General features: G+C 51.6%; 1 protein-coding gene across 1 annotated transcript in view; it reads right to left on the reverse strand.

Annotated features, from left to right (window-relative positions):
- NAXE (NAD(P)HX epimerase) overlaps positions 1 to 12,979 on the reverse strand; it is a 312,071-nt gene that overhangs the window by 153,947 nt on the left and 145,145 nt on the right. Inside the window, exons 3-4 of the mRNA XM_069607143.1 lie at positions 4,278 to 4,388; positions 2,405 to 2,518 (exon numbers count right to left, since the gene is read on the reverse strand). Coding sequence (XP_069463244.1) covers positions 2,405 to 2,518; positions 4,278 to 4,388 — 225 coding nt within the window. The remainder of the gene's footprint in view (positions 1 to 2,404; positions 2,519 to 4,277; positions 4,389 to 12,979) is intronic.

The raw sequence follows: 12,979 nt of genomic DNA on the forward strand, positions 1-12,979 counted from the left end.
GACCAGACGGGGTTTATCTTCCACAGATCAACGAAGGACAACATTCGCAGGGCTCTAGACCTATTAGAGGTCGCCAGTCGGGACTCTCAGCAACTAGCCCCGATTGCTCCAGACGCAACTAAAGCCTTCGATAAAGTGGACTGGCCATATCTGTCCCTCGCCATAGCGGCCTTTGGCTTTGGACCAACTTTCATGCGGATGACCCTAGCGAACTACCAGGCCCTGAGGACCCGGCTGAGAGTCAATGGCCGCCTGTCGGACCTGACTCCTCTCACATGCGGTAAGCGACAGGGATGTCCTCTATCCCCCTTGCTCTTCGCCTTGGCCATGGAACCGTTAGCCCAGTGAGTTCGCCGGGATCCCCTGATCTCTGGCCCGAGGATCGGCATTACCCAACACAAAATTGCCCTGTACGCGACCGATGTGCTGCTGACCATCACAAATATCAAAGACTCCATGAGGGCGGTCCTGGCGGAAATCCGGGCGTTCGGGAGGGTCTCGGGTTTCGCTATTAATTTCCACAAATCGACTGTCCTTGGAGTGGGCCTGCCCCCAGGCGAAAGAGAAGCCCTAGAGATCCTCAGCCCGTTTCAATGGAGCACCCAGGCGATCCCATACCTGGGGGTCCAGATCCCCGCTGACCCCGCGAAGGTCTACCAGGCCAACTTCCCCCCACTCTTGGTTGAATTGAAAACGACCTGGCCCGCTGGCAGACACCGGAGATTTCGCTGCTGGGGCATATAACGACAAGCAAAATTAACCTCCTTCCCGCTTCCTCTACGTGTGCGCTGCCCTCCCAAACACAATCCCCCTTCCCCCTTTGCAACGGCTCCAAAGGAAAATCATTGGCTTTATCTGGAAGGGCAAGAAATCACAGATCCCTCGGAGAACGATGATGGCCAGCACGAGACTGGGAGGGTTGGGGGTGACGGACCTTCAGAAATACCAAATTGCAGCGCAGCTGGCCCAATTTCAAGCATGGGATCTCGCCTCCGGATGCCCGAAATGGGTAGAGATTGAACAATCTCGCCTCCCTCTCCCACTCCGCTTCCTCCCGTTCATTCCTACCGCGCTACGCTGCACCTGGCCAGGGGTGCTGACCGCCACGAGGCAGTCGATAAAGGCATGGGAGTGGGACCGCAGAAGTTGAGGCATCCCTGGAGACTTCAGTGCATCCTCCCCAATTTTTCTCAACCCCGCCTTCACCCCGGGAGCTCGCCCGCAGAACTTTAGGAACTGGTTGGCAGGTGGCCTCGAAACACTGGAGCAGCTCTTTGAAGGGGGCGCCTCCCTCACCTTTGAGCGCTGTAAATCGTCCTTCCAGCTAACAGAGGCAGACAGATTTACCTATGCCCAACTGAGGCACTGGTGCTCTCACCCCCAAACTCGGGCTGCCGCAACAAGACCCCTGACCCCGTTGGAGCTCATGTTAAAGGACTTGCCAGCCTGGGGAAAGATCTCGGCCCTCTACAAACTACTGCAGGATGATCCCCTCCACTCCAGGCCCTCCTACATGGCCCAATGGGAGTCGGACCTGGGTCATGCGATCGAGGACCACACATGGATAGACGTTTGGACTAGAAAACGCACAGCATCTCGGTGCATTACCAACCGGGAATGCGCCCATAAACTCCTGCTGCGTTGGTACTACCCCCCCCCCTAGGCCTCCATCACTTTCAGCGGGCCTTGGACCCCCACTGCTGGCGCCTATGTGGCTACCCAGGTTCCTACTTCCACATGTGGTGGACATGCCCTAGAGTGAGGGAGTTTTGGACCCAATGCCTGGCCACCATTCGAGATATCACCCAAGTTGAAATCCCTTTAACGCCCGAGCAGGTCCTCCTGGGGATCCCACTCCCAGACTCATATCCGAGAACGGGGAGGAGAGCGGCACTGATCTACCAATTCCTGCTGGCTGCCAAAATCACAGTGGCTCGCACCTTGAAGTCCGCGGAAGGACCCTTGATGACCCTTTGGTGGCTTAAACTATGGGACATTCTGATAGCAGAAAAAGTCACGGCAGCCAAAGCGGGACTGTTCCACCGATTTACCGACATTTGGGCCCCAGTCTTGGACTATGACCGGAACTACCCGGCCCTGACCTTCAAACCACGCTTGATCGCTCAAGCCCTCTATACGATGGGAGGGGGCTCCCTGCCTGCTCAGGCCGAAAGAAGCATGTACTGTCGCTGACTCGGGAACTTGGGGGTGGGGGGTCGGGACTCTTCTGTCTGATATATTTGTGAGATTTAATCATTGTTAATGCATTTGTTTGCCTGTGCGCTGATTTATAAATAAACACATTTTTTTTTTTAAATCTAGTCTTCCAAGTCATTCACAAATACACTTCAGATGTGCGGAAAGCACTCTACATCTACGTTATACACATTCCATAACAACATACCTCTTCTGGAAACTCCGACAGGAACGGGATGTCCATTTTTTGACACTGAGTGGTCAAACCTTCAAACAGTGGCATACTTGGGCGTTTGGGGTAGAAAATGGCTGGCTCATATCCCTAGAGAAATTAACAAAACTCCATTAATGTAGTGCATACAGATAAAAGAGCAGCAATGCCGACTTGCCTGGACTAAATATGGATTTCATACCAGTGAAAGGGGCTCATTATAAGTTTGGTGATATCTCGGAAGTCAATCTGCGAGATACCCAACGGATTTACCGTTACTGCCTTTTGGTCTGGCGGAATTACCTGCAGATTACAAGTAACGGTATGGCAGTGTTAGTCCCCATTTATGAAGTCTACAGGACACCATTGAGATTTCGTTGGAATTACAATCAGCAGTAGTTCCGGCAGTGGTAAATCTGCCGAAATGTCTGTTTTTTTGCAGTAACTGGTGGAATTACCTCCAGCATTTTGCTAGAGGTTTTTCCTCCACCTTACCTCCAAATCCATAGTTTGGCGGTGCAGTAATGCAGTTGTAATGCACTGGTAGCTCAATTACCACTGCATTATCACCGTTTTCGGCCACTCCGTCGAACCCACATTGTGATCCAAAGTATTGTGGTTCTGTGGCATTTATATTTAAAGGGGCAAGGAGTTTCCCTGGCTTGCTTTTTTTTGATTTCTTAATTGAGTTCTGTTCTTGATTCTTAGATGATTGCATTTTACGATAGTCTTTGCACAGGGAACTACTGTAAAGTATTTAACATTTTAGTGGACCTGAACATGTCAGTGGAATATTTTAAAAGGGTCCTTTTCATAGCGGAGTCAAACAGGGAAATTATTCATGACACTCACACATTTTAAGCCCCATATATCGATCCTCCTATCTCACCTTTACAACTCTGCATTATGCTTGCATTATGACGGGAATTAAGCCATCAGATAGATACTTGCTATATTTGATAACGAATATTTAAGGACCTTTAAATAAACTGTGGAATGGAAGTGCCAGGAATAAAGAATCAACATATTGAGTGGCTTTCAATGTTGCATTGCTCTCCTGCCCATGGACCGCGTTGATGGAGGTGGATTATTGCACAATTTAGTGGACCATCATCCTGGGGAACAGCATGCATATGGACACTTTTCTCAGCCCATTTGTCATGATTCTTATTATAATTTACACCATCTGGTTTGATCTGAAGAAACAAAATTGCCTGCTACTTAAAATACCAACTGTATGAACAGCAGGGAGAACGACAGAACTGAAATGTAGTACTTTAAAACAGTGTTATCAGAATATCTACAGTGCTAGTTTACCAATATCGAGGGGATTATCAGTAAAAGTCGCTTTAGAAAGAAGACAATTAAACAATACTGGGAGCTCAAAACCACTTTGGATTTCTTAAATACAGTACATTTCAAAAGGGATTTTAAGAGAAAATATCTTGCTGTGGCAACAGACTTGTTAGTGTTGCAGCGCTGTACTTGGGGAGATTTGCATCCATGCCATGTTATTTTTTTAACTGAAAAGTCACAATTTCTACGTACTAACACAAGATTTTAATATTTATCCTTTTTTGACCACTAAAATTGCATGCAAGATTTCCTTAAATCTCACCTGGGTTGGAGCAATGCAGGATGGGTAGATCATTGTGAGCATAATGTGCACTTCTCTCCAAAGCATATTTTCCTTCATTTATAAATTCGTCCAAGATTCTGTGCTAAATGAACTTAATATTGACGATAAACTTATTGATGAATGCTTTGAAATTTTGGATGGAATGGGATGGGGCAGACCATAGAACAGGTCGATGATTCAGGACGTACCTCTCAAGCAACTGTAAAATTGATAATCTCAGAAAACACTTACAAACATTTTCAAGTGTCTTGCACAGACAAGCCCATCGCCACCATTGTTTCCAGGACCACAGATAACTAGGACAGTCGGCAGGTTGTCAGTGAAAGCAGTGGCTGGGTATGCCTGCAAACAAATGCAGAAAATATGTAACAGCGTTAAGCATATTGTAACTTAAGAACAATAAATATAGCAAACTCGAAGAAATGCAACTGTGGGGAAAAGGGAGGCATGAGAAAATTCCCCAACTTACTTTTAGGCAAGTTCACAGATCTTGTGGCAAACTAATAATAATATTGCTAGATTACGAAACATTGGGAATAAGCGAGGCTATTCTAACTAAATATGGTTAGAAAATAATCTTCATGTATTCAGAACTGCAACAAACATTTTAAATTGCTTTACCCAAACTTTCTTACTGAGAAAAAAGCATAAGGAACATTTTTGATATTTTCCAATGTTTGACCGTTCTACAATCTACATATCTGCTTTCAGTGGTTTTAAAGGTAGGGTTTATTAATGCATGCAAAAACTAACACTGAAAATCCAATAAATGCCCCGAGTCGGTATTCGGAAAGAAAATTCACAAGCATTGGAACTTAAGTCAATTTAGTAAAGCAAAGTGGACACGTCCATGAACAAATCTGGGTGTGCTTGTTGATAGGTTTCTCCAGGATTGTAATAAGGTGAAATCTAAAATTATTATTATTGGTGGGGTATTTTTTGAGCACAGACCTAGCTTCGACAAGCAACGGAGAGCTTTACAATCATAGAGGGAGGAACACAGTAAAGGGAGCAGAGAAACAAGGAGAGAGTCGAGCTAACAAATGGGGACGGGGGTAAGGCAGGCAATTTGTCAGCAAGGGATGTACATGCAACCAAGAAAGGAAACAGTGGGGATCAGATCACCCAGTCTCAGGTAGTATGGGAAGTGGAGGGTGTGGGCCTAGGTGTTACTGAAGAGCCCTTCCTTGAAGAAGAGGGTCTTGAGCTCTTTCCTGAACTGTAGAAGTGAGGGGTTGAGTCTGATGTTGATGGGGAGGAAGTTCCAGAGTCTTGGGAGCATAGACAGAGGAGACTTGTCTTCTGGATCTTTCCTTCCTGCACTGATGGACCAAGTTTGCACATGCTCTTCACTTCTGGTAGATCGTAGGCCTCCAGAGATGGAACAAGTTACTTACCTGTAACTGTTGTTCTCCAGCATGGGTCTGCCATGGATTCACATGCTCATGAATATTCCCCATCGTCAGACTGGGAATCCTCGGTTAAGAAAAAATTAGTTTCAGTTTTGTTTCTTAACTGTCTTTCTCCTAATAACCAATCACTGGTCTCTGGGTCATACTGCCCCCAGCCAATGACTGCCCTCTACCTGAGACGCTCCTCTGGCCGCCATCTTCGGATTTGGTAGCACGTAAAGTGGCAGTAGGACCAAGTGAAGAGCCACAGAGGGGTAGGAGGGAGGGTTCGCATGTGAATCCATGCCAGACCCATGCTGGAGAACAACAGTTACAGGTAAGTAACATGTTCCTTCTCCAGCATGGGGTCTGGCATGGATTCACATGCTCATGAATAATGAATACATAGCAGTACACACATGCACAACCACAGGAGGTGGCAAGGCTCAACATTAAGCATTTCATCAACTCAACATTAAGCATCTCTTACCTCCTCACCAGGCCCACCTTCAGGAGAACAGGTTGCGCAGCACTGCCTGGCCGACTCTGGACTCCTCCCTGGAATCCCGGTCGATGCAGTAGAATCTCGTGGAGGTGTGCGTCGACCTCCACTTTGCAGCCCAGCAGATGTCCAGCAGGGGCACACCAGATAGGAACGCCGAACGTGGTAGCAGCGATCGCTCTGGCCAAATGGGCTCTCGGACGGCCGGGCAACGGTCAGTTTGCCAACCGGTGACAGTGCATGATGCAGCCGGAGAGCCATCTGGAAATGAAAGCCTTCGAGAGGGCCTTCCCTTGGTTCACAGGTCCAAAGTTCACAAACAGCTGTGATGTCTTCTGAAAACTCTACGTGCGGTCCACGAAGAACTTCAAGGCTGTAGCTACATCCAGCGAATGCAAAGTCCTCTCGGCCGGCGACGAAGGCGACGGGAAGGAAACGGGTAACACCAAGGGCTCGTTGAGATGGAAGTCCGACGGCACCTTGGGCATGAAGCAGGGTGCGTCCTCAGCACCACCCTCGTCTCGTGGAAAGTCAGGTATGGGGGCTTGCAGGAGAGGGCCTGGATCTCTCCCACTCGTCATACGCAGATGATGGCCACAAGAAACGCTGTTTTCCATGACAGGAACTTCAACTGTCCCGAATGCAGAGGCTCGAATGGTGGCCCCATGAGCCTGGTCAGCACCACGTTGAGCTCCCACGCCGGGGCCGGAGCCTTCACCGGCGGGAACGATCGAACAGGCCCTTCATGAACCCCTTCATCAGGCGATGGGACCACAGGGATGATTGATTGATATTTTATTTCTATCGCGCTCGTACACAAGTGTTTCAGAGCGTGACAAGGGAAGGGAGGGGAACAGGGGAGAACAAAACAGCGATCTTACTAGGCCCAGTGACATTGAGAACGCGCAAGTGCATGGGAGAGGGGGAGGGGAAAAGTGCATGGAAGGGGGAGAGGTGGAAAGTGCGAAGCAGAGGAGAAACAGATAAATAACATGGGTACAGATACAGACCCCAGTGCAAGGGGTGGCCCGGAGGAATTGCGGGAGGGTGGCAGGATGAGCAGGTAACTGGGCCCAAAAGACACAGGGTGGCCAGGTGCACCTGCCAAGAGAGAACAGATCAGCAGGGGAGAGGGGGAGCGAAGCAGAAGAAAAGAGGAAGTTCTTGAGGTGCTTCCGGAACCGGAGATGGTTCTCCTCAAGTTTTAGAGTGGCAGGGAGGCTGTTCCAGAGGGAGGCCTCAGCCAAAGACAGAGATCTACCCCAGCTCATTTCTTAGAAAAACGACTGACTCTGAGGGAGTTGGAGGTAGAGGAGCGAAGAGCTCGAGAGGGGAGGTATTTGTGGAGGGATAGCTGAAAGTATTTTGGACCCAGGCCCCAGAAAGCCTTGTGGACAATGCAGAGGGTTTTGAATTTAAACCTTGCATCCACTGGGAGCCAGTGGAGAGATTTCAGAGCTGGAGAGATACGATCCCGGGGCTTGAGGCCAAGGACAAGTCTCGCAGTCCTGTTCTGGATTAGTTGCAGTGGGAGGAGATGAATCTTGGCCAGCGATAACAAGTACGGCAGCACTTGAGGGGCTGTAATCCGCAGAGGGTTAATCTTCTGTGCCCGGCACCAGACAGAAAACCTCTTTCCATTTGTGTCCATAGCACTTGAGAGTTGAGGATGCCCTGGTCTTTGCAAGCACCTCTTTGCAGTCCGCCGGGATATCGTACCCTCCAAACTCTAGTGCTGCAGGAGCCAGGCCTGCAAGTTCAGCGACCCCGGGTCGTGGTGGAGGATGGCGCCTCCTTCTCTAGAGAGATCAGATCAGTGTCCGTCGGCAGTTTGACGGGGGGGGGGGCGCTGACATGTCCAGAAGGTCCGGGAACCAGATCTGTCGCGGCAATGCCGGTGCAACGAGGATCATCCAGCACCGGGACCATCTGAGTTGGTTGATGAGTCCAGCAGCAATGGCAATGGCGGGAACGCATAGAGGTACAGGCCGTCCCAGGGGAATGAGAAGGCATCGCCATGCTCCCCGGCTGGGGAAACCTGCTGGCGAACCTCTGGCACTTGGTGTTCGTTGCCGTCGCGAATAAGTTGATCTGGGGATTGCCCCATCTTTGGAATAGCAGATCCACTTGATCCTGTCGAAGTTCCCACTTGTGGCACAAGTGTAGCTCCCTGCTGAGCGAGTCGGCAAAGGTGTTCTTTATTCCTGCCAGGTGAAAGGGTCCCAGAAACATCCCTTGGGCGACGGCCCAGTGCCACAGATCCTGGGCCTCCTTGGATAGGGCTGGGGATCTGGTGCCTCCCTGCTTCCGGATGTAGAAAATTGTGGTGGTGTTACCGGTGAAGATCCTCACCATCTTGCCCTTGAGGGCCGGAAGGAACGACCTGAGGGCCCAGAACACGGCTCGGAGCTCCTGGACGTTGATGTGTAGTGACCTCTCCTCCGGGAGCCAAAGGCCTCTTGCGTGGAGATCTCTGGTGTGCGCTCCCCATCCCTCCAGGGAGGCATCCGTCGTCACCGTCTCCCGATGTGCCGGGGTCTGGAAATCCATACCCGCCGTGAGATGCGCGCAGGTGCCCCACCACCGGATCGCTTGGCAGAAGGTCTCGTTGAGCGAGATCCTGTCTTCGAAGCTGCCCGCCGCTTGCATCCAACGGGCGTCGAGGAACTCTTGCAGTGGACGCATCTGCAGCCTGCACAGGCGCACAAGGTAGATGCACGAGGACATCATGCCGAGAAGGGACTTGATGGACCTCACCCTGGCCACGTCCATGGTCGACAGACGTTTCACCTTGCCCAGGATGGCCTACGTCCTTTCCTCCGATGGAGAGGCCAATCGTGCCACTGTGTCGAGCCTGGCTCCCAGGAACAGTGCGACTTGCGACAGAACCAAATGGGATTTCGCGAAGTTGATGGAAAATCCCAGATCCGTGAGCAGCTGGACGGTCTGCGCTGTGTGCTCGACGGCGAGTTCTCTTGTCCTTGCTCGGATGAGCCAATCGTCCAGGTAGGGATAGACGTGGATCCCCTGCAGGCGCAGCCGCGTCGCCACTGGTGCTAGGCACTTGGTGAATACCCTGGGCGCCGACTTCAATCCGAAGGGGAGGGCCTTGAACTGGTAGTGCCGTCCTGCGAATCTGAGAAACTTTCGATGTCCTTTTAGAATGGCCGCCTTGGCCTCCTTGGTGACAATGACATCCTCCTGACTTGCCGCGTCGTCTATAGGCCTCCTGCGACGAGGAGCGGGCCGCCTAGCGGTACGTCGAGGAGCCACCGCCGAATCCTTTGGAGGCACTTTGCTTGCCTCGAGAGTTCCGAAAGGGCGGCTGTCGTTGCTGCAAAACTCCTAAGGCCCGCGCCGTCTCCGTGTCGGCCTTGATGGCCTGCAGTGACTCGTCCACTGTCTTGCCAAACAGGTTGTTCCTGTCGAAAGGCATGTCCAAAACTCTGGTTTGCACGTCCTGGCGGAAATTGGTTGCCTTGAGCCAACCACGCCGGCGAAGGCGAACACTGTTGCCCATCTGGCGTGGCGTGTCAGCAATGTCCGTGGCCACCGTTATGGCGTGGTCCAACGCCACCTCACCTTCCTGCAGGATCTCCAGGTCCACAGCCCTCTCATCATCCGGGAGGAAGTCCACCAGAGGAGCGATCTTAAACTACAGCTCCCTGTCGTAGCGGGCCACAATCGCAAAGGCGCTGCCCGCTTTAATCGTCGTCGCCGCCGACGAGATGACCCGTCGTCCCATGGCGACCAATTTCTTCCCTTCGCCGTCTGGCGGGGAGGTCGAAGTTGAAGCTGTCGCTCCCGCCGCTTTCTTCTTGGCTGCCGCTGAGATGACCGAATCCGGGATCGGCTGCGCCCTAAGGCACATGGGATGGAATCCGGGACCCGGTACTTCTTCTCATACCGGTCTCTCTTGGCAGGGGTCGTGGACGGGTTCTTCAGGAGCACCAGCCCCTCGTCCCAGATGTCGTCAGGTAACGGGACCGAGAGGACCATCTTTCTCTTGGCCTCACGCCGTTGATGGAGGAAACCTTCCTTCTGTTCTTTGGGGCAGAGCTGGAAGAGCTTGGATGCCCTGGCGATCATGGCGTGGAAGGAGCCAATTTCATCGGGTGGGAAGGCCACGGAGGTGGTGATGGAAGGCCCATCCCGTCGTCGCCACCGTTGTCATCTGCCCCCATTGTGGCCGTCTCTGTTCCCGTGTCATCCCTCGGATCCGGGGAAGGAGATGAAAGCTGTGAGGGCCATGCAGGCTGGAAGGTTGGTGGGGGATGAATTCTCCTCCGCTTGCTTGGAGGGCTTCCTGACGGTGCAGGCTCCACTGGGTCGTCTGCTGGGGTTAAGGGCAACTTTGTGTACAGCGATAAGGACAAGGCCTGGATTGCTCCCGAGTTGTCCTGTGGCCCAGGTACCGGCTGCGACGGGCGCAACGGTTGGGGAGTGGATCCTCCGCCTCTACGGGAACCTCGTCGGCACCACCGTCACTTTCTTCGTCCACCTTGTCGGGATCCCTCCCGTGGGACCGAACCTCTTGTCCAGGATCTTCACGACTCTAGCCAGCTCCTCTTCAGAGGCTGTATCTGTGTCTGTGATGGCCACTGCCCCCCCTTCTTTTTCCACCGGGGTTCTCACGGGGTCTTATCGATGGGTTGAAAAGAGGATTCCCTCTGCGGTGGCAGGGAAACTCTGGGCCCTGAGGTCGCCTCCACTGGGGTAGCCTCCACAGGCTTCGCTAGGGCCGCCTTGACTCCCTCGAAAGAGGCCTTCACCGGGTGAATCAAGGCCTTCACGACTTTGGACGCGCTCGAGTCCTTCACCTTGGGGGGGAGGTGTTATACTTGAACTAAAATGGCACTGGTGCGCAATGCATTCTGGGAGCACTCGGAGCCATGATGGATATTTACTTCATGCCGCAGTGAAAAGCTGCACACATTTTGCTGAGTGTTAGATTCACAGTGCTGAGAAAGACATTGTTTCCAAACCTGATATGCGGTCAAGGACAATTCTGCTGGGATAGCTAACTTTGTTATGGTTTGTTACTGTTCTCTGCGGAGCGTGTTTTTAGAGAAGGGAGGCACTCTGCTCCTTGGGGTAGCTCTCGATTGACCCAGCTGGCAACCGACGGCTGCTCATCAACTGCGCAAGTGCCATTTCCAGAAGGTTCGAGAACTGCCACCCCTTTGTGGAGTGTGCGGGAACCCGGAGGTGGTCAGGTGAGATTTCAGCCAGAGAAGGACGCTTACGTCCGGCCCTCCTGTGAGCTGTGGTGCTCTCGGCCTGGCTGCTCCCGGGGTCTTCCAGCCACTTCTGGACGAGATGAGGAATCCAATTACGCTCACGGTGATGTATTTCCTTTTGAATTCTTTGCTTCTTCTGTGATTTATGTCTATGCTACTTCTGTGAGATATTTCTATGTTATTACTGGTTGCCTCTAAGCTTTGAATAAAGAGCCGTAAAGTGCTGATTATCTTCTAAGAGTGTGTGGTTGCAAGTTATTGAGTCTTTCTGCGTTCAAAGTATTTGCTCTATAATTGCATTGGTGATTTATGTTTGTTCCATGCACTCTGGGGAGAGCAATACAGGAGGGTCTCCGCCTCGCTCCCCCTCGGCTTTCTCCGTCGGGATCGACTGGGACTTCTCCCGAAGCTTACCCGGGTTCTCTGACTTCCTCTTCCCAGAGCCAGAGCGTTGGCTCGTGGTTGATGGCGTCGGTGAAAGTGCGCCCCGCCTGGCAACCGAGGAGCCTGACCGTTCGGCGCTCCCAGTGCGCAGACTCGCGGTGCTTTGCCTTTTGTTGGGCCCCCGTCGCCGGAGCGTCCTCAAAGGTCTTAGAAGACCGGTCGGACCTCTTCTTCTCACCTGTTGCTGGGCTCTTCCCCTCCAGCCAGTTGGTGAGGCGGATCCGCCGATCCTTCATGTTTCGCTCCGACATGTTCTTGCAAAATGCACAGTCCTTCTCCACGTGCGTTTTGTCTTTGTGAAGGCAGTAGAGGCATCTAGAATGCTTGTCCTCCTTGAAGACATTCTGCAATCTGCATCCAGGGCAGCTCCTGAACAGCTTGGATCTGGGCATCGTGCTCCCTTTGTCCTGGGCCATGTCCACACGGGGTAGGCCTCAAAGATCTTCTGGAATCCTCCAAGAAGCAGAACTCGACGAAAACTTGGCCCTTGAGGGGCAAAGAAAATTCTGCAACGGGTCACCGTTAATCGGAAGTAGAAACGATGGAGCTTGAGGCTCGATTGACCGAAAAAAAGAGATTAAACTCTTTGAAAAATCGTAAAACGCCGTAAAAGCTCGAGAGCTATATCACGAGGCCTCCCAACACTTAAACGTGCGGTAAAAATCTGAAGATGGCTGCCAGAGGAGGGGCTTAGCTAGAGGGCAGTCATTGGCTGGGGGCAGTATGACCCAGAGGCCAGTGATTGGTTATTAGGAGAAAGACAGTTCAGAAACGAAACTGAAACTGATTATTTTCTTTACCGAGGATTACCAGCCTGACGACGGGGAATATTCATGAGCATGTGAATCCATGCCAGACCGCATGCTGGAGAAGCTGACAGGCTTGTAGATGATGCAGCAGGACTTGGAGATACTGGCTTAGTTGCCAGAAGGCCTTCCAAAAAAGCATTGCCACCCTATAGCCAGGAGCGGACCAAAGCTTGGACAGCAGATTTGAGGTTTTCTGGGATGAAGGGCTTAAATTTCCGCAAGAGAGAAAGTTGGTACCACACAGTTTGTGTCTTCCTTGCTATGTGCTGTTTGAAGAGGATGCGTCTGTCAATGTGGATAGTAGAGAGCCTGGTTTGGATGTCAGGGTGATCAGTGTTGTTGGGTCAAGTGTAGGAGTACAAGCTTGGAGGGGTTAAGCTACAGTTAAGCACTGTACACACACAACTGTACCTATTAGAGGCAGGCCTTGAGCCTGTGGATGTCTTCAATGGAGGATATCTTGAGATAGAGTTGCGTGTCATATGCATATTGGTGGATGTGAATTTTGTGTAGAGCAAGGAGGGTTCTATGCAAGGATTGAAGATCA

The sequence above is a fragment of the Ambystoma mexicanum genome, chromosome 1p, assembly GCF_040938575.1.
Source record: "Ambystoma mexicanum isolate Mex_15411 chromosome 1p, UKY_AmexF1_1, whole genome shotgun sequence".
In the NCBI taxonomy this organism is placed as follows: Eukaryota; Metazoa; Chordata; class Amphibia; order Caudata; family Ambystomatidae; genus Ambystoma; species Ambystoma mexicanum.